Raw genomic sequence first — 23,910 nt, 5'->3', positions numbered from 1 at the left:
TGCCACATTTATTAGATTGTTGGGCTTCCCTGTAACTCAGATGATAAAGAATCTGCCTGCAATGCAGGAGGCCCAGGTTTGATCCCCAGTTTGGGAAGATTCCCTGGAGAAGGGAATGGCTATTCACTCCAATATTCTTGCCTGGAGAATTCCATGGACGAAGAGCCTGGCAGGCCATAATCCATGGGGCCGCAAAGAGTTGTACACAACTGAGTGACTAACACTTCCACTTTTCATTAGATTGTTAGTGATATATTTGTTATTTTGTTGGTTATCATAAATAAGAAATTCAACATTCATCCTTTGCTTGTTACAATCTACCTTGAAGTAGTATATCTACACTTCTTGGTTAACACTTTTAGTGTTGTCATTTATTTTCATTCTGCATATATTTTAAATTACGTAATATATTACTGCTATTATTTGTATAGATTTACTAATGTACCCTTCCCTGTGTTCTTAATCTTTTCCTGCGGTTCCATGCATAAACCTGAAAAAATTTTCTTTAGACTTTCTTTTACAATAGATCTAGTAGCAACAAATTCTCCCTTCTTTTGTTTATCTGAAAATATATTTATTTCATATTCCCTTCTGAGGCTATTTTATGAGTATAGAATTTTGAGTTGGCATTATGTTCTTTCAGAACTTTAAAGATGCCATTCATTAAGACAACTTTAAAGATGTCTTCTGGATTCCATTGTTTCTGTCAGAGAAGTTGGACTTAAATCTTATTTTTGCTCCTTTGAAAGTAATGTATATATATTTTTTTCCTCTGACTACTTTCAACATTTATTTTTATCATTGTTTTTCACATGTTTGATTATGAAGCTCTGGGTATAGTTTCTTTGTATTTCTCCTGTGGTGTTGTGGAGCTTCTTGAACTTAAGACTTCCTGTCTTCCATGAGTTTTATAAAAGTAATTGCCAACAGTATTTGAAATGTTGCTTTCAATCAATTCATGCTCTCCTATCAGTGTATCAGACTTTTAAACTCTGTTCCACATAACTCTTATTCTCCCGCATTTTCCACTTCTTTTAGTCTCTATCCTTAAATTTAAATATTTTGGACACCTTTCTCTGTTAGGTTTACTCTTCTTTTCTCTGATGTGCCTAATCCATTGTAAACTCATCTTTTAATTTTAGTTCTTGTAATTTCTTGTTCTAGCATTTCCATTTGGTCCTGTTTTTTACACACTTGCTAAGCTTTAAATTGAATGCTGAACATTGTGTGTGAAAAATTGCAAAGACTCTACACGAAGTTACCTTTTTCCAGAAAAGATTTAATATGTCATAGTCATGTAATGTATGAACTTATTACATCCTTCCAACTGAGGCTGGATTTTAGACTTTTTAGCATCATCAACTTCCAGTTTGTTCTAACTCTTAAAGCATAGCCTTTAATTTTTAAGGAGTAGACTTTTTGCTTTTCTTATGAAATCTTGAAGTATTTACTTTGGTTCTTGCATCTTGATGGTGTCTAAATTTTCATCTTTTTCACTTAAGCTCTCCAAGACTGCCAAAAATCTCAGCTCACTCTTTTATCTCTAAGCTTTACTTTACACTTAGTTTCTCCACATTTTACCCTGCACGGTTTAGGAGACAGCACATTCTGTAAGAGGAAATTGCACAGAAGTCTGGGCTTCCTCCTCTATGGTTTTCTTAACTTCTGGATCTTAGTCTTTCAAGTCCTAATCACCTTGTTAGACTCAAACTTTAACATCTGTCTCCCTTCCCCAGCAAGATTGCCATAAGTCCAGGCTGACACTTTCTTAGCCTCTATTACTGATGCCACAAATCTACAAATACATAAGTGAAATTTTGAGGTGAATGTGGAGCTCATTCATTATAGTTTTCTCTGCTCTGGGATCTTGGTTCCCCCAGTTCAGTTTAGTACCCTGTCCATCACTAACTCCTGGAGCTTATTCAAACTCATGTCCATTGAGTCAGTGATGCCATCCAACCATCTCATCCTCTGGTCATCCCCTTCTCCTCCCACCTTCAATCTTTCCCAGCATCAGTGTCTTTTCCAATGAGTCAGTTCTTCACGTCTGGTGGCCAAAGTATTGGAGCTTCAGCTTCAGCATCAGTTCTTCCAAGATGGACTGGTTGGATCTCCTTGCAGTCCAAGGGACTCTCAAGAGTCTTCTCCAACACCACAGTTCAAAAGCATCAGTTCTTCGGTGCTCAGCTTTATAGTTCAATTCTCACATTCATACATGACTACTGGAAAAACCATAGCTTTAACTAGACTAAAAACCATAGCTTTGATTAGGTTCCTGCAGTACTGGCCTCCTTAGTTCCTGTTTAGTGACTTCATACAATTGCTTTACATACTTTTAAATAGTTGTTCTCAATAGGAGAGTTAAAGTAGTATAAGCTCTTCTATCATAGCCAGAAGTGTAAGTTGAATCATTTACTTTCAATATGCAATTTTCCTTAATCTCTACTTTCAGCATAGTCTTCTCAGTTGTGGTTTTAAAACTGCAAAGTTAAAACTGAGTCAGAAAAAGTATGTACCTGGGTGGACTTGAAATAAGAAAATAAGTCAGGAAAGCATCTATTCAAATATTAAATAAAATTTGTACAATTGCTGGTTTTTTATGATTAGCCTAAATCACAAAGGGAAGATGGATTCCTGAGTTATGTAGGTATTTATCTAATACTGCAAATTCACTGTTCCGTGTATCCCAGGTCTAATGTCAGTATTGAAAAACAAAAACAAAACATCTTTTCAGTTTTAAAGTACAAAATGTAGTGCCTTTTTATAACATATATTTTTCATTACTTTTTGAATGTATAACATATATTCTCTTTACAAAAAGGTGAGGTTGAAAAACATCTTGGTATTCTCAAAGTCTTATTTATTTATTTTTTAAATGAGAGAAGTAGGTCTCTCTACTATGTATCATAGGCCTTCTGGATGGGACATGCTCCATTTAGAGCTCTGTTTCCTGCTTGGAGGGACAATTAAAATGCTTGCTACTTGAGAAACATTATGGCTCATTGGACTAAGCTTTGAGTCAGTCATTTGGAGTTATAATCCTGCTTCTGCTACTGATTCAATTTGTGCCCCTGGGCAAGCTATTTAACCTTTGTATTTGTTCACCTGAAAAATGAGATAAAATTATCGCTTATTTGCAAGAGTAGCTAGTAATAACTGATTTTGAATGTGAAAAAATGCATGTAACATATTTTGACCAGTTAAGATTACTACAAACATTCCTACAATTGTTTCCCCTGAAGCCCCAGTAGTGCTTTGATTAAAAGTTTTCTGATCTAAGTTAAAATGAAGCACAACAAAGTGCAGTTAAGTGTTTTGCTTCATCTGCATATGCTTAAACAGGTAGGAAACCCATAGAGTTTAGCCTGAGAAAACAAAAGTATTTTAAAAATAGAGAAAAAAATGATCTTTCTTTTCTCCACTGTTTTTTTTTTAATTGTAAAAAGTATTATATGTTATACACATGTACTATTCCCTATTGCCAATTGCAAAAATTCACATTTATACACAGTAATAACAATAAACTTACATCTATTATTTTCCTATTTATACTTTTTCAGAAATGGAGTTTTAATAATAATTATTCTTAATTTTTAGATAATTTTATCTCAGCCCAGACTGTTTTAAATGCTCTCACCATATTATAGAAGGGAAATGTTCAAATCACACGTTTGCCTGGAACTTCATCTTACTTTGCAGTGAATGTTTTGAGAAACTATGAAGACTGAATGTTTTGTATACAGAGACAGTTAAAACATACTTATACTTTGGAAAAGTGCCATTGAAAGGAAAACTTAAAAAATGCTTTTAAATATTTAATAAATTATCCTTAATTTACTTGATAAACTTGAATTTAATTTAAAATAGAAAACAATAAATTCTCTCTCTTTACTATGTGCCTCCATTTACCTACTTCTAATATATTTGTAATTTCTCTGAAACTCAGGTTTTTTCTTGTCTATGAAATGGTAATAATATTACCAAGGCTACTTACTTACTTCACAAAGTTATAATGAAAAGTAAGTAAGAATGTATATGATATTCTTTAAAAATAATTTATTTTGTTAAGATAATGTTGAGGAATGCTGTCATTGAACAGCTCCAAGTAACATCTTGGTATTCTCAAATTGTTAATGTTTTTCAGTTCAGTTCAGTCACTCAGTTGTGTCTGACTCTTTGTGACCCCATGGACTGCAGTACGCCAGGGTTCCCTGTCCATCACCAACTTCCAGAGCTTGCTCAAACTCATGTCCATAGAGTCGGTGATGCCATCCAAACATCATATCCTCTGTCATCCCCTTCTCCCCTCCCTTCAATCTTTCCCAGCATCAGCGTCTTTTCCAAAGAGTCAGTTCTTCACATCTGGTAGCAAAAGTATTGGAGTTTCAGCTTCAGATCAGTCTTTCCAATGAATATTCAGGACTGATTTACTTTAGGATGGACTGGTTAGATCTCCTTGCAGTCAAAGGGACTATCAAGAGTCTTCTCCAACACTGCAGTTCAAAAGCATCAATTGTTCGGTGCTCAGCTTTCCTGGGTTCCCTTACCCTACTGCTCTCTACCCGGGTGCCCTTTCCCAATAAAATTTCTTGCTTTGTCAGCACATGTGTCTCCTTGGACAATTCATTTCTGAGTGTTAGACAAGAGCCCAGTTTCAGGCCCTGGAAGGGGTTCCCCTTCCTGCAGCAAATGGCGACGCTGGTGGGACTCTTCTTTGCTGAGACTGACATGCTGACCACTCAGGGTACTCAGGGGCGGCTTGCCTGCCAATGGATCACACCCAGCGGCCACAACTGGGACCCTTTTGTCCCTGGTCTCCTCCTGATGCAGAAAACTGGCCAGAGTGCCCCAACCGGATAAGGAATAAGAGACTTTATTAACCTTTCTCCCCTTCCCTCTCTCTTTCCTCTCCTTAACCCTTCCTATCCTTCCCCGTTTTTCTAGTCCCCCGGTCCTGGATGCAGGAATCTGGTTGACAGGCCTCAGCCTGAGCTGAGGATTGGAGACTGATCACCTCCTCTTGGCAGAGAACTTGAATTTTGGTTCTGGTCTGGTCTGATTTCTGGTAGGGCCGAGTTCCAGTCCTCCCTTCTCTGGAGGCCCAGGGTAAAGTCCCATAACACCTGGGTATCTGCAGGTGGCAAGAGATGTCTGTAAGACCACCCCTTTTTCCCCCTCTCCCGCCTTCTCCCCTTCTTTCAACCTGGCTTCCTTTCCTCCCTTTGAAACCTTTAAAACTGTTAGTACTTGGATCTGAAGTTCTGTGTCTCTATAGGAGGTTTTCTGAGAGACTGTATTCTTATATTTAAGGGCTTCCCTGGTGGCTCAGACGGTAAAGCATCTGCCTACAATGTGGGAGACCTGGGTTTGATCCCTGGGTCGGGAAGATCCTCTGGAGAAGGAAATGGCAACCCACTCCAGTACTCTTGCCTGGAAAATCCCATGGGCAGAGGAGCCTGGTAGGCTACAGTCTATGGGGCTGCAAAGAGTCAGACACGACTGAGCGACTTTACTTTAACTTTCAGCTTTCTTTATAGTCCAACTCTCACATCCATACATGACTACTGGAAAAACCATAGCTTTCACTAGGTGGACCTTTGTCATTAATGTCTCTGCTTTTTAATATGCTGTCTAGGTTGGTCATAGCTTTTCTTCCAAGGAGCAAGAGTCTTTTAATTTCATGGCTGCAGTCACCATCTGCAGTGATTTTGGAGCCCAAGAAAATAAAGTCTGTCACTGTTTCCACTGTTTCCCCATCTATTTCCCATGAAGTTATGGGACTGGATGCCATGATCTTCCTTTTTTTTGAATACTGAGTTTTAGGCCAGCTTTTTCACTCTCCTCTTTCATTTTCATCAAGAGGCTCTTTAGTTCTTCTTCACTTTCTGCCATAAGGGTGGTGTCATCAGAGTATCTGAGGTTATTGATATTTCTCCTGGCAATCTTTGTTCCAGCTTGAGCTTCAACCAGCCTGGCATTTCTCATGATGTACCCTGCGTATAAGGTAAATAAGCAGGGTGACAATATACAGCTTTGACATACTCTTTTCCTAATTTGGAACCAGTCTGTTGCTCCATGTCCGGTTCTAACTGTTGCTTCTTGATCTGCATATAGATTTCTATGAAATAAGAATGAAAACTGACCTTTTCCAGTCCTGTGGGCACTGCTGAGTTTCCCAAATTTCCTGGCATATTGAGTGCCGCACTTTAACAGCATCATCTTTTACTTACCAGCATAATCTTTGTCACCATTCTAGGTGCTTTCTACATTCTTGCAAATGACTCATCCAGCTTCCTGGACTCTTTGATATCCAGTTTCTCATTTCCACATTGCCAGTGACTATTTTTTTTTCTATCACTGCCATGGTAAATCCCTGGTCACTATCATCACAGCTCCCATCCAACACATTGAATCCTTATCCTTAGACTATCAGTTCAGTTCAGTTCAGCTACTCAATCATGTCTGACTTTGCAACTCCATGGACTGCAGCACACCAGGCTTCCCTGTCCATCACCAATTCCCAGAGCTTATTCAAACTCATGTCCATTGAGTCAGTGATTCCATCCAACCATCTCATCCTCTGTCATCTCCTTCTCCTCCCGCTTTCAATTTTTCCCAGCATCAGGGTCTTTTCCAATGAGTCAGTTCTTCACATCTGGTGACCAAAGTATTGGAGTTTCAGCTTCAGCATCAGTCCTTCCAATGAATATTCAGGACTGATTTCCTTTAGGATGGACTGGTTGAATCTCCTTGCAGTCAAGGGACTCTCAAGAGTCTTTTCCAGCACCACAGTTCAAAAGCATCAATTCTTTGGTGCTCAGCCTTCTTTATAGTCCAACTCTCACATCCATACATGACTACTGGAAAAACTATGGCTTTGACTAGACGAACCTTTGTTGGAAAAGTAATGTCTCTGCTTTTTAATATGCTGTCTAGGTTGGTCATAGCTTTTCTTCCAAGGAGCAAGTGTCTTTTAATTTCATGGCTGTAGTTACTATCTGCAGTGATTTTGGAGCCCCCCAAAATAGTCTCTCACTCTTTCCATTGTTTTCCCATCTATTTGCCATGAAATGATGGGACCAGATGCCATGATCTTAGTTTTCTGAATGTTGAGTTTTAAGCCAACTTTTTCACTCTCCTTTTTCACTTTCATCAGGAGGCTCTTTAGTTCGTCTTTGCTTTCCTCCATGAGGGTGATGTCATCTGCATATCTGAGGTTATTGAGCTATCCTTCTAGCTCACTTGCTTAAATATCTGCCAGGAAGCAATGATTGCTCTGAATGGTGTCAGCCTTCTAATCCATTACACCTATTGCTTCTTTCTATCCACAACAGCCTGTTATAGACTACATGACTCAAATTCCATTATTCATTGTTCCAATGACTACCACAACAACTCACATAACTTCCTTGTTTCTCTCTTCCTTAAAATTGCTTACTGAAATCCAGCCATTGAAGAACTCAATCATCTGCCTATTCTGTGCCTGCCAATAATGATGTGTTCTGGAAATAACTACCCAGTTGAGCAGACTAGGGTCGTGATAAACATGATCTCCAAACTCAGTTTGGCAATTTTACCCTAATACTTCTCTCTCTGACCTTAGTTAGGATGATTTTGTAACTTTTCATCATGTCCCTTCCACTTTGAGTTGAAAATCTTGCTTTATATCAATATTTCAGGCAATTTAGAGCTCTCAGTGGAGAATATCATCACCCTTCAGTATCTAGTTCTACAAGCTCACCTGTTTCTGCTTGCCCTTTCTTCTCCCTCCTACCTCATTATGGCTTCTGCTGAAACCACTGTCAAGGGGAGCTGTTCTCTCCATGATGCCACATCCAATGGCACTTATCTTTTCACTCTTCAATTTACTTATGTCTTTCTAGATTTTAACACTATTACTATTTCCCTTTTACAAAACACTTTCATGTAAGACATCTCTCTGTCTTGATTTTTATCTCATCTCTATGGCTTTTTCATGACTTTTCATCCCCTTTCCTGGCTTTTAATCCTCTTGCTAAATTTCTTTTTTCTGTCCACTCATTATTTAGAGGTTCTCATTCATTTCCATGGCCTTAAATACCATTTGAGTGCTGACAATTCCCAAATGTATATCTTTGAGATTGCATGTCCCTCCAAACTTCAGTCACCCACATCCAATTTCTTATATTACATCTCCATTTGTATGTCTCACAGCATTTCAATTTTAACACTTTTAAAATGGAAATCTTCCACTATTAATGTCTCTATTCCCTTCCCTATAATGTATCTCTCCCCTTAAATCTTGCCCAAGGCAACAAATGAAACTATTGCTGCTCATTTGCTGGACATAAAAAGTAGGAGTCATCCAGTTCATCAGCAAATCCTGTTGATTCCAAAATACATCTTGAATCTCTCTACCCCTTTCCATAATAGTTCATGGTACCATAATCTACTTAATGCAGCATCATTCTAACTAGCTGCTTTCTTTGATAATCTCTTGCAACCTGTTCTCCATTTAAGAGCAAGAGTAATCTTTTAAACATAAAGCAGACCATATAACTACCTTAATTAAAATCCTCCAATGGGAGAGACATGGAGCACAGACTTATGGACACTGGAGGTGAGAAGGAGAGAGTGAGATGTATGGAGACCTAACATGGAAATTTACCATACCATATGTAAAATAGATACCAATGGGAATTTGCTATATGACTCTGGGAACTCAAGCTCTATAACAACCTAGAGGGGTAGAATGGGAGGGAGATAGGAGGCAGATTCAAGAGGGCAGGGACATATGTATACCTATGGCTGATTCATTTTGATATTTGGCAAAAACAAGCAAAATTCTGTAGAGCAATTATCCTTCAATTAAAAAATAATTTAAAAAAATCCTCCAATGGCTTGATGCTTCGCTTTGAATAAACTCCAAGAACCTTATTTTGACATATAAGATCTTGTAGTCTGGGGCCTGTTTCCCTCTCTCTCCTTTTCACTGCTACAAGAGCCTTTTCAATTTCTTGAACATATTGTAGGTTTTGTACATACTGTTCCTTCTTAACTAGCTCCTCTCATAGCTATCTCCTTTTCATCTTGTAGGTTTCAGTTTAAATGCCACTTCCTTAGTAAGTCCTTCCTGAATCATCCTCTTATATAAGAACTCTCTTCATATCTAATACTACCATTCTTGTCCTATGTCTCAACATCCTGTCAATTTTTATAAATAATCCTTCCCATTTGACAATTATTTGCTTACTTGCTATTTTCCTGTCTTCTTTATGTTACTGTAAGCTCAATGAGGGCAGGGATTATATCCATTTCATTTATCATTATACAATCAACATCTCACACAAGTCTTATATGTAATACTTACATCAAATAAATGAATAAAGATGGACAATATAGTGAAAATGATTGATTCTTATTTAGTTGTGCATTATAGAATATTGTAGGACTATTTTAGAACTAAGCATCAAAGCCTTATTTAAATTTTAAGTATTTGTCAAAATGGAGGCAGGGCACTGCATTTGAGAAAGTCTTGGGTTTACAGCCTATTCTCTATTTCAGTGCCTTTCAAATTGTATTTGCCAAATTTACAATCTATGAGATTTTTTATAAAATATAGTAATGTTGAATTACTAAAAACATGAAATAAAAATAAAAATATGAGCCCTTTATTATTACCTTCAGTAAAGTAAAATTATTCTGTCAAGTTTCTACAAAATGTAAACGGTTGTTGTCAATGTTTATGGCTAGTCTCATTGAGGATCAGTGACAGTTTGAGATTAACACTTGTTTGAGAACTTTACTTTGAGTAGTTTTACTTAAACTTGAATGACTTAAGTCCTTGGCATTGCTTTACATAGTGTATCTCAAAGCCTCAACTATTCTTTGTAATATGAATAGTAGTTGAGAACTACTAGAAATAAAATAGTTAAAAAAGTAAGCAATAAAAGAGTTGTAGCATTTATAAAATAGTCATAAAATTTAGAAATAAAATAGAAAACTTTAGAAATAGGAGATAAAACTAAGTCCTCTGTCACAAATATAAATTGGAGGGTGGGGAAAAAAAAATCATCCCTACATTTTAAACCTATTTCCCACATATTTACTGGATTTCGAACAAGGTGCCAGTGGGAGAAAAAGTCAAATGTTACCCTTGGGATTATCTTCCCTCATAGCTCAGTTGGTAAAGAATCTGCCTGAAAGGCAGGAGACCTGGGTTCGTTTCCTGGGTCGGGAAGATCCCCTGGAGAAGGAAATGGCAATCCACTCAAGTATTCTTGCCTGGAGAATCCTATGGACTGAGGAGCCTGGCAGGCTACAGTCCATGGAGTCACAAAAGTCAGACACGACTTAGTGCCTCAACCGCCACCCTAGGATGTTACCAAGAAACCAATTGGTTGTTGAGATTTTATTACTAGCTGCGTTGGTATAGCTTTTTTATCAAAGTGCTGGATACCTTATTTCCATCATAGCTAGTTTCTCTTAACTCCTCTAACTCACTTTCCTGACCTAAAATAGTCTGTCTTAATGTTTTGTCCCCTTAGCCATTTCCACATCCTTTATTCTTCTCAGTACACGTCTTTTTTTGCCTGATTGGCACAATGCAATGCTATGGATATGTAGAAAAGGAAAGTTACGGTAGCAAAAGCTAGAATATTCAGGGAAGGTAAGATGATTATTATCTGCCTTCCTTTGACTTAACAAGTTACTAAATTTGTTTGCCTTGTACTATGCCTTACAGCTTAGGTATATAACAAATCCATTACTTGTGCCACTTCAGGAATGTCCATGTTATTTGAACATAGTAGATTTTTACAGTAGGTGAAAGCAGCAGAAGTACTTTAAAATCCTTCATATAAGGGGAATTCAGTATCCTTCATTCTCCAAAGGGATTGTCATCTTCCTGAAAATGAAGAAAGAGAGATCTGGCATGTCTTATTTGCGGCTGTTGGTATATCCAAAGGCAGGTGAACACCTTAAGGTGAATTTCCTCACAATGTGTGGCATACTACCCAGTCTCAAAGGCGAGGTCAATTTCAGCCCAGTTCAATTGCAGCCTTACCTTGCAGTTGGAGATTTAATCTATGTTTTTGAACCTTGTGAGTTTCAAGCATATGAAGCAATCAACTTTGTTCAGGAAGCAGTCTATGATTCTTTTACCTGTTTCCTCATCCAGTCAACACACACTTGAATTTCTAGGGTAAATTGGCTTCTTGAGTGTCTTCCAGTTGGGAAGAACTGTAAGTTCAATTGAACTTCTGTCAGGACTGTGGACTTGGAATTCTTAGCACTGCAGTGACTGCAAGCCTCAGTATCAGGTTTGAATGTGTTAGCTAAAGCTATTGAACGCATAATTGTCTAAAGCTCAGTCAAACCAGAATTCCTTTCATGTTTCCTTTTCCTTTCCTTTCCTTCCTTCCTAAATCCAGTTTGTTCAGCTTGCATTGTTAGGAAAGTGTTGGATTCGTAGATAAGAAAAGGTGATTATAGAAAATAGGAAGGAAAGAGGGGCAGTAGGGTTAGCTGCAGCTACCTCTATCTTTTTAAGCTTTGGAATTCAAGTGGGAATTAGTCATATACTCTCAAGTCTTATTCTGTTAAAACATTTTTTTTTTTAATTTTTTGCACTTACAAACTGAATATTTCTAAAAGTGAAAGAAACTAGCCAAAAATGAATTTCTGGTTCATGTGAACTGGGAAACAGTCAATATTAAGTTGATACCTGGTATTAGTTTGTTGATCTAATTAATATAGCCATGTCTTTAGAAACAACATAAATTAGAATACTTTCATTATTCTTAGGTTTTAAAAAATTTTACTGAAATATAGGTGATTTACAATGTTGTGTTTCAGGTGTATAGCAAAGTGATTCATACTCACACATAGGTTATTACAAGATACTGAGTATAGTTCCCTGTACTACACGGTAGATTCTTGTTGGTTATCTATCGTATTTTAGATATATTTTTTTTAAATGCAGAGGGTGGGAATGAACACACATTCAGGAACAAAACAGGTAATTACTGTTACTGGATGTTAACAATTTCTACCAAGGAGCTATTTTAACTCTTTATTAAAGAATAGTGAAGACTTTGACTTGTTGCTCATTTTTCATATTATGGAAAAATATTTTTCATCTTCTCTTGCATTCTTATACTGGAAATTTGGGTGGTAAGATAAGGAATATTTTTTCAAGTTTTAGTCCTATTACTAGTCATTCCTGTTATTCCACTTGTTCTGGTTTCACAATTTAAGAAATACTGAGGTGATGCAGAGATAAGACAACAGTGGGGCCTGACTCAGGGCATAACTAACATCAAAATCCTGAAAGAACTAAATAAAATACACTCTTCCATTCTAGAAATGTTGGTGGCAAGTCTTAATCAGAGAATGGAAGGTTTCTATTTATTCCTCTGACCAGTTCATGAAGTCCAAAGAACTACATGAGACCATTTAGACACTTTGAAGACCAACTAGTGACTTTTCTTAACTGTTGCACAATATCATTCAAATTCTGAGCATCACGACCTGAGAACTGGAAATCTTGGAGAGGGTTTAAAGAGCCACAGTGATTACTAATAACCTTGACAAGTTGTAGAAATGGGCAGATAATTACAGGATGAACTTAATAGAAACACAGTAATTTAGAGGAAGAGAAAAATAAGACACTATAAATACAAGGGAGAAGGCTTGGCTTTGTGGGTAAATGTGGGAATTAGTAAATCACAAGTACAACATGAATTAGCCATATAAAAGAGATGTTTTATTTATTTATTAGTAAACCCCCAAAACTTGTAGATTACATATGGGAATATTGTATTTAAGAAAAAGGCAGTTATTCCCTAGTCAATTATACAATTATTCACATTAAGCACCTATCACATCAGGCTTGACACTGAATGCTGGCATAAAACGGGGAAGCAGACATAAGACCTGCACCTACAGGGAGCTCGCTGAAGTGTGGTAAATAACCAAGCTGGTACCTTTAATACTCTCTTCGGTTTGTATTCTGTGGCCAGCTTCGACTATAGCAAATACTGTGAACTCCCTGAGGTAGATATGCTACTTTTACATTTTGGATCCCATTCCGTGCCTAGCATAGCATCTAAGAAATCAACTTGGATTCAGGGGTAAAAATAAGCCCTAAACGAACTAAAATTCGAAAAAGTAAATACTAGTCTGATCAAATATGTCGATCAAAATCTGCAGGTTTTCTCTTCAGCGAGTAATAAATATTTGAGAACCTATTATACGCAGAACGGTTCTCAACAATGCTTTGTGTACAAAAAGGAAGGAGGGAATGGATTCACATTGCACATCACGATAATTACCGTGGAAATCCTGGCCGGGTGGATAGCTCATCCTCCTCGAGTTCCACCAGCCTCCCAACCCCTTTTCTTTCTCTTTTAACCGAAATACAAAATGCATAAAGAAAAAGCCACAGGGGTAGGACGCACTGCTACAACAGCGGGTACAAACATCAGCTCCCGCAGGTCGGCAATTGCGGAGGACAAAGTCCCACCCCGGCTTCCCGGCGCCCGAGATCTAAGAGCGGACGAGGCGTCCCCCCAGAGGAAAGACAAGGCGCCGCAGACGCCCGCCCCGCCCCGGGTCCTGTCCCTCTCGGGCTCCCCTGACCATTCGGGAGTGCGCTCCGCTGAAAGGTCAGTGGAGCACGATTAGGAAACCATGCACTCGAGACCCCAACAACATTCACTTGCCACCCATTCGAGCCCCACCGCCCAGCAGGCCAAGCAGGCCGGACGACGAGGCCTCGCTGTAAAGAGCCTCCGTCCGCCCCGCCTCCTCGCCCTCCTGCCGGCCCCGCCCTCGCTCTCTTACCCCTCCCCCGCTCCCGCCTCGCTTCCCCGACAATCTCCTCGCGCTCACGGCCCGGCACGCGCTCTGCGCCCGGCCGCCGCCGCCGCCGCCGCCGCTGCCGCCGCCGCCGCCACCGCCGCTGCCGAGCGTTCCTTCGCCGTGCCTGGCTTCCAGCTTCGGGCCGGAACCGGAAGTTTAGGGGGCGGGGCCGGCGGAGGCCAGGGGACCGAAAACGCGGCCGAGCCTGGAGCCCGGAGCCGGAGCCAGAGCCTGGACCAGAACTTGGCCGCCGCCTGCACCACCGCAGCCGCCCGCCGCTGCTTCTCCGCGCCACCGCCGCCGTCTCGGCCGCCACCGCCGCGAGCTCGGCCGCCAGTGGTCCGCGGACTTTGGGTGTCCGGGTTGAAGGTCGGTCCGGACGTCGGACCCAGCTCGGTTCCCGGACTGTCCGGGCGGCAGCGGACGCCGCCGCCTCCTCGTCGCCTCAGCCTGGCGTTTTGTTCGGAGAGACCCGAGAGGCGAGCGGAGCTGACAGTGATTTTGACAGTGATTTAAACCCGCTTTTGTTGTTGTTGGCTTTTCGTTGTTTGGTTTTGTGTGTTGTGCTTGTGTGTGGCGATTTTTCCCCCCCGTGGTGCATTTTTTTTTTTAATTGTTGTGCTCGCTCTTTTTATTTTTTATTTTTTCTATTTTTTTTTGACCCCGTGAACGTTTTTTTGGTCGGGGCTTCCGAATATGTTTTATGACGGTTGATTTTACACCAGGAGGTTTGTCTCCGAGGAAGACCCAGGGAACTGGATATTTAGCGAGAACTTCCTACGGCTTCCCCTGCGTCTCGGGAAAATGGGAGCTGCTGCAAAGTTGGCGTTTGCCGTCTTTCTTATCTCTTGTTCTTCAGGTAGGTGCATGGAACGCGGCGCGGCGGGGCTGCTGCCGCTGCCGGAGGCCGCGGTTGTTGTCGGGTCGGCGAGCTCCAGCGGAGCCTGGGGAGGTTTCCCCACCCCGAGCCCCTCGGCTGCCGCCCTCCGCACCCCGCCTCTCCCGGGCTGATTATGATCTGGAAACCTCCATGAATTTTTCTCTTTTCGAGTTTGGTTGGCGACTGATAAGAGTGATTGCTCTGTTGTTGTGGAAGTGAGAAAGTCATGGTTTGTGGCCGTAACGCTGAATGACAGCGCTGGTTGGCTTGCAATTAAGCCGCAAATACCACAAGTGACAATTTATGCAAAGGTTTGAGACCCGAAAGGCATATTCCTAAACGTCCTTTTAGTGTGGCATATTCCAAAAATAAGGGTGTTTTGTTGTTGTTTGTTTGTGTGATTTTTAACGTCTTTTAATCAGTGTTTCAGTGACTATCACAGCAGATCAAGTCAGTTGCTACTTAATTTTGACCGTGAGAAACAATGCATTCATTATATCAGCAATTTCATCTGGGTGTCCCCTCACGTTTTCTGCAACTTCAGTGTCCAGCAGTGTTAAAAATAGTTGTAGTTGTTGTTGTTGGAGTATTAACAATAACCCAGTGCAGAAGAGGTCTGCCACTGTGTGTTGCTCATGTGCTGGCTTTCAACCACCATTTATGTGCTCTTTTCTGGCATAGATTTTGCTTACCTACGGAATACTTATTTTAAACGCGTTGTGTTGGAGCATTGTTTTCGATTTAGAACAACCCATTTGAAATTGTACATACTGTCAGATACACTGTAGTCATAAAATGGGTTTTGGCCCAGGGTTGGAAGAAGAATTTGGCCCATTTATATTTGAAATTTTGATTTTGTGAGAACGTTCTGTGGTTGCAACCAGTGGTTGGAAAACTATCTAGGCTTTTGTATTTGAAATTCTGTAAATGAATACAGCATCTAGCTCAAAGGTGTGCACGTAAGAGGAGAGTTAGTTTGTAGATGAAACAGTTTTAAAGTGGCAGTGGATGTATTTATCATAAAATTCAATATTCAGTTACTACGTTGTGAGATAGAATTATAGGGGGACAACGAATTGACAGGTTTCATGGCCATGTCTTTTATCTCGTTTGCCACAGGGAAATTAGAGGGTGGTAGTCTTTTCTTTGTGTACCTCTGTGGTGTGTGTGTTTGTGTGTGTGTGTGTGTGTCGGTGTCCATCAGTCCTCCCTGCCCCCCTTTTTAATAGAATCTTTTGTAATGTATAGAATTTGCTGAATGGTACATTTCCTTGTGGTTAATAAATGGATAAAGTCTAGTCTTATGTCTGTAGTGGTATTGATCAGTTCCGGGTGGGCTGAATGTGTTTGTGAAATGGCGATCATTGCCAGAGATTAACCAAAAGAATCATGTCTGTTTAAATGGAAGAAGGAACATGCTTAAGGCAGGCTGACGGTTCTTTTTGTGCAGGGTTTGGGGAGGAAGATAAACAATGGTGTCTCTGAAATGAATGAATACTGGATAACATTAAACCTCTTGCTTTTTGTGACATAACCTAACCGTGTAGTTTTTATTTTTCCTGTAGTACTCTTCCTCCTCTGCCCCAATATGTTCTGGTTGGTGAACTCCTCTTATTCATATCCCTTTTTCTGATCTCCTGCCCTTGAGGAGGAGGGGCATCATGGCCACTGACCAAGGAATTGTGGACATTATTCCCTCCCAAACCCACGGGAGTCACACTAATTGTTGAAGGAGGCTATTCTTGAGCAGTCTCAAGGTATTACTTCTGGAAAAGCAGGCTGTCGCTATAGATCTTACAGCTTCCTTTGCTTGGCTTGGGAGTAAAAAGAATTGAGCATTAGTTTCTTGTAGGATTATTTTCACTGAGTCAGGAGGTTAATAGGGCTAAAATTTTCCAATAAAGTAATTTTGTTACTAGAGAGTACATAGATATTGCACTTATATTAAATTAATTAAGTATTGTTGAATAGGTTTTTAAAAAAAAATCCTAGTTTAAAATATAATTCTGTTGAAGATAATTGAAATAAATCTTAAAGACTTTAATCCATATTTATACATGAAGATTTTTTAATACTTAAAATGTCTGATTTTTTAAAAGGTCTTTTGTTACGCATCAGATACACTCTCTAAGAGGATTATTATTATTTTTTTTCTAATTGATTTTTCTGTGTAATATTTAATCTGGCCTGCTGGAAGCATGAGGATGGCTATTTTTATGAGAAAACATTTCCAAAGTTGTCTTTTTGTTTGTTTTTTTATGGATATTTGATTTTTTAAAAATCAAATGAAGAATAGTAGTAAAGAGCAGTTTTACTTCAGGTGTTTAGGATGGATGTTTACTGTTCTCTTTAATATTTTGTGGACTTGGATTTTTCATTTTCCGTCCCATGGTGTGGATACTAGAGACTGATTATGTAGAGTGTTCCTCTAGGATATGGCCAAGTGTATAATTCACTCCTTTCATTCTGGGGGAAATATTTTTAAGTTTTGCCCTCATCCTGAAATGCCTTCAGATTCCTTTTGATTTTGAATGTTTTCATTGCCCTTATCCTTACTCAGCTTCTGTTTCAAAACACAAATATACTTCTTAGTTATTTTGTTTTTAAAGCATTGTGGTTAATTTGTATCATTCTCCAAATTTGTTGAAATCTGACGAAGAGTTTAATACTTGCTCCAGTGTTTAGGTTTATCCTCTCTAGAGTGATGCAGCTATTGTGGTATTTGAGTTGCATTGAATAAGCTGAGAATTCCTTTGGATTCTGTGGGAACTGAAACAGCCTGGTCTATATATTTAATGAAATAAGAAATGGAGATAAAGTAGTTTTGTGCATTTTCTTCTGATCAGCATGGCAATACCGTGTGGGTGTGTGTGGATATGTGCATGTATGTGTGATTAGAGGGGTCATTGGAGTACAGTGAATCTTCTGGAACTCTTCTGAACTTTGACTAACAAGTGATAGATATTAAGTGCTTTTGTTTTCTATAAGACAGAATCTCTTAAATATAGTCTGTGATCAGATTCAAGTATATTATCTTGGAACATTAATACCAGAAGAAAAACAAAACAGCACCCTCCCTTCAATTCATTTTTTTCTGCTTATAAGCCAGTAGTTCTCAAGCTTGGGTAACTTTTGCTCCCCAGCCCGGCAGCTCTTCCCCAGGGGCCCTTTGGAGACGTATTTGGCTGTCACAGCTGTGGGGGAGGAGGAGAGGGTGTGCTACTGGCATCTAGTGGGTAGAGGACGGGATGCTGCTGATCATCCTGTGATGCACAGGACAGCCTTCCACAACAAAGAATTATCTGGCTGTGAATGTCAATAGTGTTCAGGGTAAGAAGCCCTATTCTAAATTCTTAATTTTAAAAAGCATTAGTATATTAGTAAAAGGTCTCTGCTCTCCCTCCCACAGTTAGTCATCTAAATTTTACAAGTACATGGCATTTTTGATCTCCAGGTGACCTTGTATTGAGAGTTTTCATCTTTTCATTATCTTTAAAAATTAGAGTCACTAGGAGAATAGACTAGGTATATATGTTACTTTATCCTATTGTACTTTAATAAAAATACTTTTGCTGACTGTTACAAATAAACTTTTTCCAATCATCTGTTATGATGGAGTACTTTTGAAGACTGTATATTCATGGATTTGAAGAGTGATTGGTCAGGGTATCAAGTTTAATTATTTTTGCTTTTGATCCAGTAGTTTCTTTGCTCTTAATAATCATCTATTTCCTCCTATCCTTATTGAAATCATGGAATGATGTGGTGACAGCAGGGGTGTGAGAGAGAGAGAAGGAGGAGGAGGAGGAAGGGAGGGTGACAGAGGGAGAAGAAAAGAGGTGGATTAACATGATGCCTGAAAGTTTTGTAAGTGTCATATGGAAGAAATATTTTCACTATTACATCATCCCTGAATGGAAAAACTGAATTTACACCTTGAGTTTTTTTTTTTTTTTTTGGAAAGAATATTTCCTTTATCAAGCAAATTTTTAATTTTAAAAACTTTTAAAGTGATTTCTTAATTACATAATTTTCTTGAGAATCTGTTATCTGGATTTTGGTTACCATTAGACTCGTTTAGGCTATACTGCTAAGTAATATTCTATGATCTATTGCAGACCCTTGTCCTTTTTGAGGTTAAAATTTGACCATAATTAATAAGTGCTTATTTTGTTTTGAACTCTGGTTTTAAGGAAGTTAGCCAGCCAGGATAAGAATTACAGTGAAGTACTTACGGTAAATAGCACTATACACCATAGAGAGGAAAAATTCTGAAGTTGCTCTCACAAAACGTGCAAGTAAATCTCATACTTTTCTTTGTAACACACCTCCCTAGACATATCTCTGGTACTAGCTGACATTTTCATCTTTTGTGTCCATTGGACTCATTGTTTCATGAGAAGTAAAGCATAACTAAACCAAATGAGATTTTAGTAATCTTTAAATTGTCTCTTTAGATGCTAAAATTCTTTCATCGCTTTTTTACTTTTGTCATTACTCTCATTTCTCATCTTTGGCGTCTTGTAAATCTGTGACTCAAATTTGTCTTTTCATGCTCCCTAATGTTGCCATTGTCATGGTGCCACTCAGTCCGTCAGGTAAGGTTGGCAGCGTTTGATACTGAGGTTACTAGTGTTCCTCAGTTTTATTCCATATTTGTAACTTATCATTTCTTCCTTCCCTTTCATTGTGAGTCCCTTTCTCCTTTCCACTCTTGCTTATCTTCTCTGTTGCTCCTGTACTGTAGGCTGCTTACTTGTGGAACCTACTCAGTTACTTAGTATCAAGGGTGGCTCAAGAGGGCTCTGCTTGGTTTAAATGAAAACAGATCAGATTTAGAATGCTCGAGAATTGACCAGATAGTCTTTTCTACTGTTCTTTTCATTTGTTGGTTTCTGGAATACCGCACACACTTGGTGCTTGTGTTACTCTCTTGAAATCAAATGGCTTGAACTTTACGTTGCTCTTACTCACATACCTTTTTAATATTCTGTTTTTCTTTAACTCTTGCTGTTTTCAAAAAGTCTATCTCTTATTACTGTTCATTCATCATCTTTGTTTAAGCCAAAATTTGACCAGACCAGAGAGTATATTTTTTGCCATAGCTGGGACCACATTACACTTCCTCTGTGGTAGATTTAATTCTGTTAGGTTATAATAGTCATGTCTAGACAGAACATTGATTTCAAATCGACTATTGAACATGAAAGTTCCAGGAATAATGTATAGAAGAAGGAGAAAAAGTCAAGAAGGTAAGGAAACTGCAGATAGCAGTAGACTTTCTGTCGTTCTCCAGTTGGATTGTGTTAGTCACTTTCACAAATGCAACACTTCTAGTGACCATGGTTTGTTGAATAAAGGGACCTGAAAGGAATGTGTTGTTGTTTCTGAGGTTGGATTTCTTAAACTATTAGCGTGGTGACTTAAGGGGGAAAAGTGGGAGGTTCTTCTGGATACTGGACAAGAAAGTGGCTGTGGTGGTCAGTAGACTTGCGTTCTCGTGCCGGCACTGCCACTGCCATTTCTTTTACCTGAATTTATTATAGTACCTTTCTGACTGTAACTAATTTCCCTGCCACTAATTCCTCTCCCAGTCCAACCACATAGCTGCCAGATTAGCCTCATTTAAAAATGTCTGAATATGTCACTCCGGTTTAAAACCTTTCACTTGTCACCTTTAGCATAAAATCTGAAGTCTTTAGACTGGCGTACAAAGTCCTTTATCATTTAAATCCTGCCTCTTTTCTCTAAAAGCAGGTAAAGAATCTCCCTGCAGTGCAGGAGACACTAGAGACACTAGTTCAATCCCTGGGTCGGGAAGATTCCCTGGAGAAGGAAATGGCAACCTGCTCCAGTATTCTTGCCTGGGAAATCCCAGGGATAGAGGAGCCTGACCGGCTACAATCTGAAGGGTCACAAAGAGTCAGACATGACTGAGCGACTAAGCACAGAGAGAATAAGGGTATAGGCTCTAGAGTTTGATTTTCTTGCTTTACATTCTCATTTCACAACTTAACTTTGGGCAGATCACTTCACCTTTTGTGCTTCAAATTTTGTCATCTACAAAATGGAAATATTAATAGTGCCTACCTCACATAGTGGTTTCAAGATTAAATGTCACATAAATGCTAGCATGTGCCCTATACTCCAGGTATACAAACTCAACATACAGTTTCCTGAATGTGTCATTCTTTATTTTATATGACTATGGTACCTTTGTACATGTTGTTTCTTCCTCCTTTACCTGTTTAACTCCTCATTTGTAAGACTGATAAGTACCACCTCTTCAAAAAAAAAATTTCTCTGCCACTTAACCTAGAGTGAATTAGTTAATTTCTGTTCTTTATAAATGACCTTGATTCCAGTAATTACTCTTAATGTTTACTTGCATATATGTAGTATAGACTTTGAGCTCTTCAAAGATATCTTCTCTTTGTTCACAGACTCACACCTAGAACCTGGTATCCGCTATGTGGTTAGCAAATGTTTACTTGAATGAATGAAATGAAATGTTTTTATTTCTGGGCCTGAGTTTTCCTTTTATGTATTTAAGCAATAAACTTGGATTCAGTTCAGTTCAGTTCAGTCGCTCAGTCGTGTCTGACTCTTCGCGACCCCATGAAGTGCAGCACGCCAGGCCTCCCTGTCCATCACCAACTCCCGAAGTTCACCCAGACTCACGTCCATCGAGTCAGTGATGCCATCCAGCCATCTCATCCTCTGCCGTCCCCTTCTTCTCCTGCCCCCAGTCCCTCCCAGCATCAGTCTTTTCCAATGAGTCAACTCTTCGCATGAGGTGGCCAGAGTACTGGAGTTTCAGCTTCAGCATCATTCCTTAGATGATCTCTAAACTTTTTTCCTACTGTAAAAGCTTTATGAATCTAGTTCTAAGGGTAAAGTTTAATAATGACATTTTATTAAGAAAAAGTGATTTTGCTGGTTGTTTTTTGATTATCCTTAAGTTCTGCCCCCTTTTTAAATGCTGTGTCTCTGATCCTTAGACTAAATCATTTAATATAATATGAATTGTATAGATTTAAAAGACATCTTAGAGTATTTCGAATTCAGTGGCTTTCAGCTTTTTTGACCATAACCAACAGTAAGAAATACACATTGCATCATGACTCAGTTCCCATATACGTAAATAGGTATATGCATCAGAAATAGAAGTTTCATGAACTTACTGTATGCAAGACACTTTTGTTTTTATATTCTATTTCATTAATGAATTTTTGGTTATGACCCCATTAATTAATTCAGTGACCCACTAATATGTTCTAAGCTCTCCCCAAATACTGGTTTTAGTCTCTCCACCCAGTACTCGGAGTAGAGAAGGAAACTACATAAGTAAATATGTGCAATGAAAAATAAGTGCACTGAAAAATACGCTCATTATTTAATCTGCAGTGGAGAACTTGTGCCTCCATACAGAATATAGGGAAAACTGGTCCCAGGGCAGAGCATGGACCTGCCATGGCTGAGCTCATGTCTCTTCTGAACTACCTGGATGACTTATGCACATACAAAGGTGCTAAAACAAAATTATATTGTAATTTTGAATAGTTCAAATTTTTCATTTAGGAAAGACTTGCTGGAGGAGATAGGTCCTAATAATAGGCAAAAAAATATCTTGGCAGGAGGTTGAGAAGCATATTCATTTGTCTCACTGTGTGGGAACAGGGACAAAACGGTATCTGGAATACAGAAGGCATTTGTGAGTAAACCTGACTACGGATGGTAGGCAAGGTGAAATAGGGATTTTGGACTAAATTTGACTAAATCTAATTTCTGTGATGGAAAAATGTTTAGAACTGCTTGAAGTAGAACAGTCTCAGTTGAGGGAGTTAAATCCAGATGAAAAGTTATTAAAACCAAGAAGAGGTAGGAGTGGATGATAGACATCCTGATGACTATCCCAAATACTTATAGTATGTGGAATATAGAACAGAAAAACAGCTTAGAGATTAGGTAGAATGGCAGCAGTACTAAATAAGATTGGTAAAGAAATAACAAGCCAGAAGAAAATAGGAAGCACTTCCATAACCAAAGAAATTCTGTGGTGAGAGATGGATTTAGAGTATAAGCATGAATGAAAATACAAGTATAGATTTGGGAACATAATACATAAAAATATGAGAGCATATATTATTCTCTTACATACAGTACAGTGTATGGTGGGTACGTCTCCATTGTGAGGTTAATTCTAAGCTCTGGTAGCTCAGTATGTTGTTTGTATTTAAATAATGGTCAGATTCCAGTAATTGCAGTGATGCTCATACTGGTCTTTCAAATTATATTATTTGAAATCTATGTGAGGCATTTTCTTCACAGTAAATTGTACTTTGTAGTTTTAGAAACTTTTCTGAGGTTGGTATGTTATTCAGGCCTGCTTCCTGAACCTTTTCAATACCTTTCTTTTGGACTAGATAAAAGTTTCTTTGGTATTAGTAATTGTAATCATGTTGGGAATCATTTTATTCTCTAATGTTGCTGAACAAAAATAATTGTAAAGCAATGAGATAATTATTTGAAAGCCTTACGTAAGGAGGGGTTGCCTTTTAAGATGAATCTTGCCTTTTAAGATGAATCATCTTGACATATTATAGTAATAAGTCTATCTTATCTAAAGCTTTAAGAAAAAATTTTCCTACTGATTACTAACCTTATATTTTATAGAAATGAGCCCTGTCCTGGGAAAAACCTGTTGGTCTTCACATCTTTATCATACATTGTAATTCAAGCTTGAAGGCATTATTTCAAGAGGAAGAGGCCTGGGCAAATTGTCAGGGCTTGGCAAGCTTCTAAAACTATGAGATTAATTTTTTTTTCATTTATTTATTTTTTAATTGAAGGATAATTGCTTTACAGAATTTTGTTGTTTTCTGTCAAACAATATTTTTAAATTTGTAAACCAAGATGTAGTAAAGGAAATAATATGCCATATAATACAGGAGCTGGGTCATAGTAGACCTTATGTGCATGTCAGTTTTTAACCTTTCTAAAAGTCTTATTTTAAAAACTGTAGTATGTAAAACATTTAAAATACAGTTTTAGTTTTTGGGAGATTTTTTAGATTTGCTGGTAAATTACTTTTAAGTTAATATGAGATAATATTTGACTAAATGATTTGGCCATAGAATATATCAGTAACGCTGCCAAATTGGTGCCAGGAAATATTTAGAACATTC

General features: G+C 38.6%; 1 protein-coding gene across 1 annotated transcript in view; it reads left to right on the top strand.

Annotated features, from left to right (window-relative positions):
• Positions 1 to 14,503: 14,503 nt before the first annotated feature.
• ACVR2A (activin A receptor type 2A) overlaps positions 14,504 to 23,910 on the top strand; it is a 96,746-nt gene continuing 87,339 nt past the window's right edge. The window contains exon 1 of the mRNA XM_006078645.4: positions 14,504 to 14,701. Within this exon, the coding sequence (XP_006078707.1) occupies positions 14,647 to 14,701 (55 nt within the window). The 5' untranslated portion in view covers positions 14,504 to 14,646. The remainder of the gene's footprint in view (positions 14,702 to 23,910) is intronic.

The sequence above is a fragment of the Bubalus bubalis genome, chromosome 2, assembly GCF_019923935.1.
Source record: "Bubalus bubalis isolate 160015118507 breed Murrah chromosome 2, NDDB_SH_1, whole genome shotgun sequence".
Lineage (NCBI taxonomy): Eukaryota > Metazoa > Chordata > Mammalia > Artiodactyla > Bovidae > Bubalus > Bubalus bubalis.
This window is presented reverse-complemented; position numbering and strand designations above follow the sequence as displayed.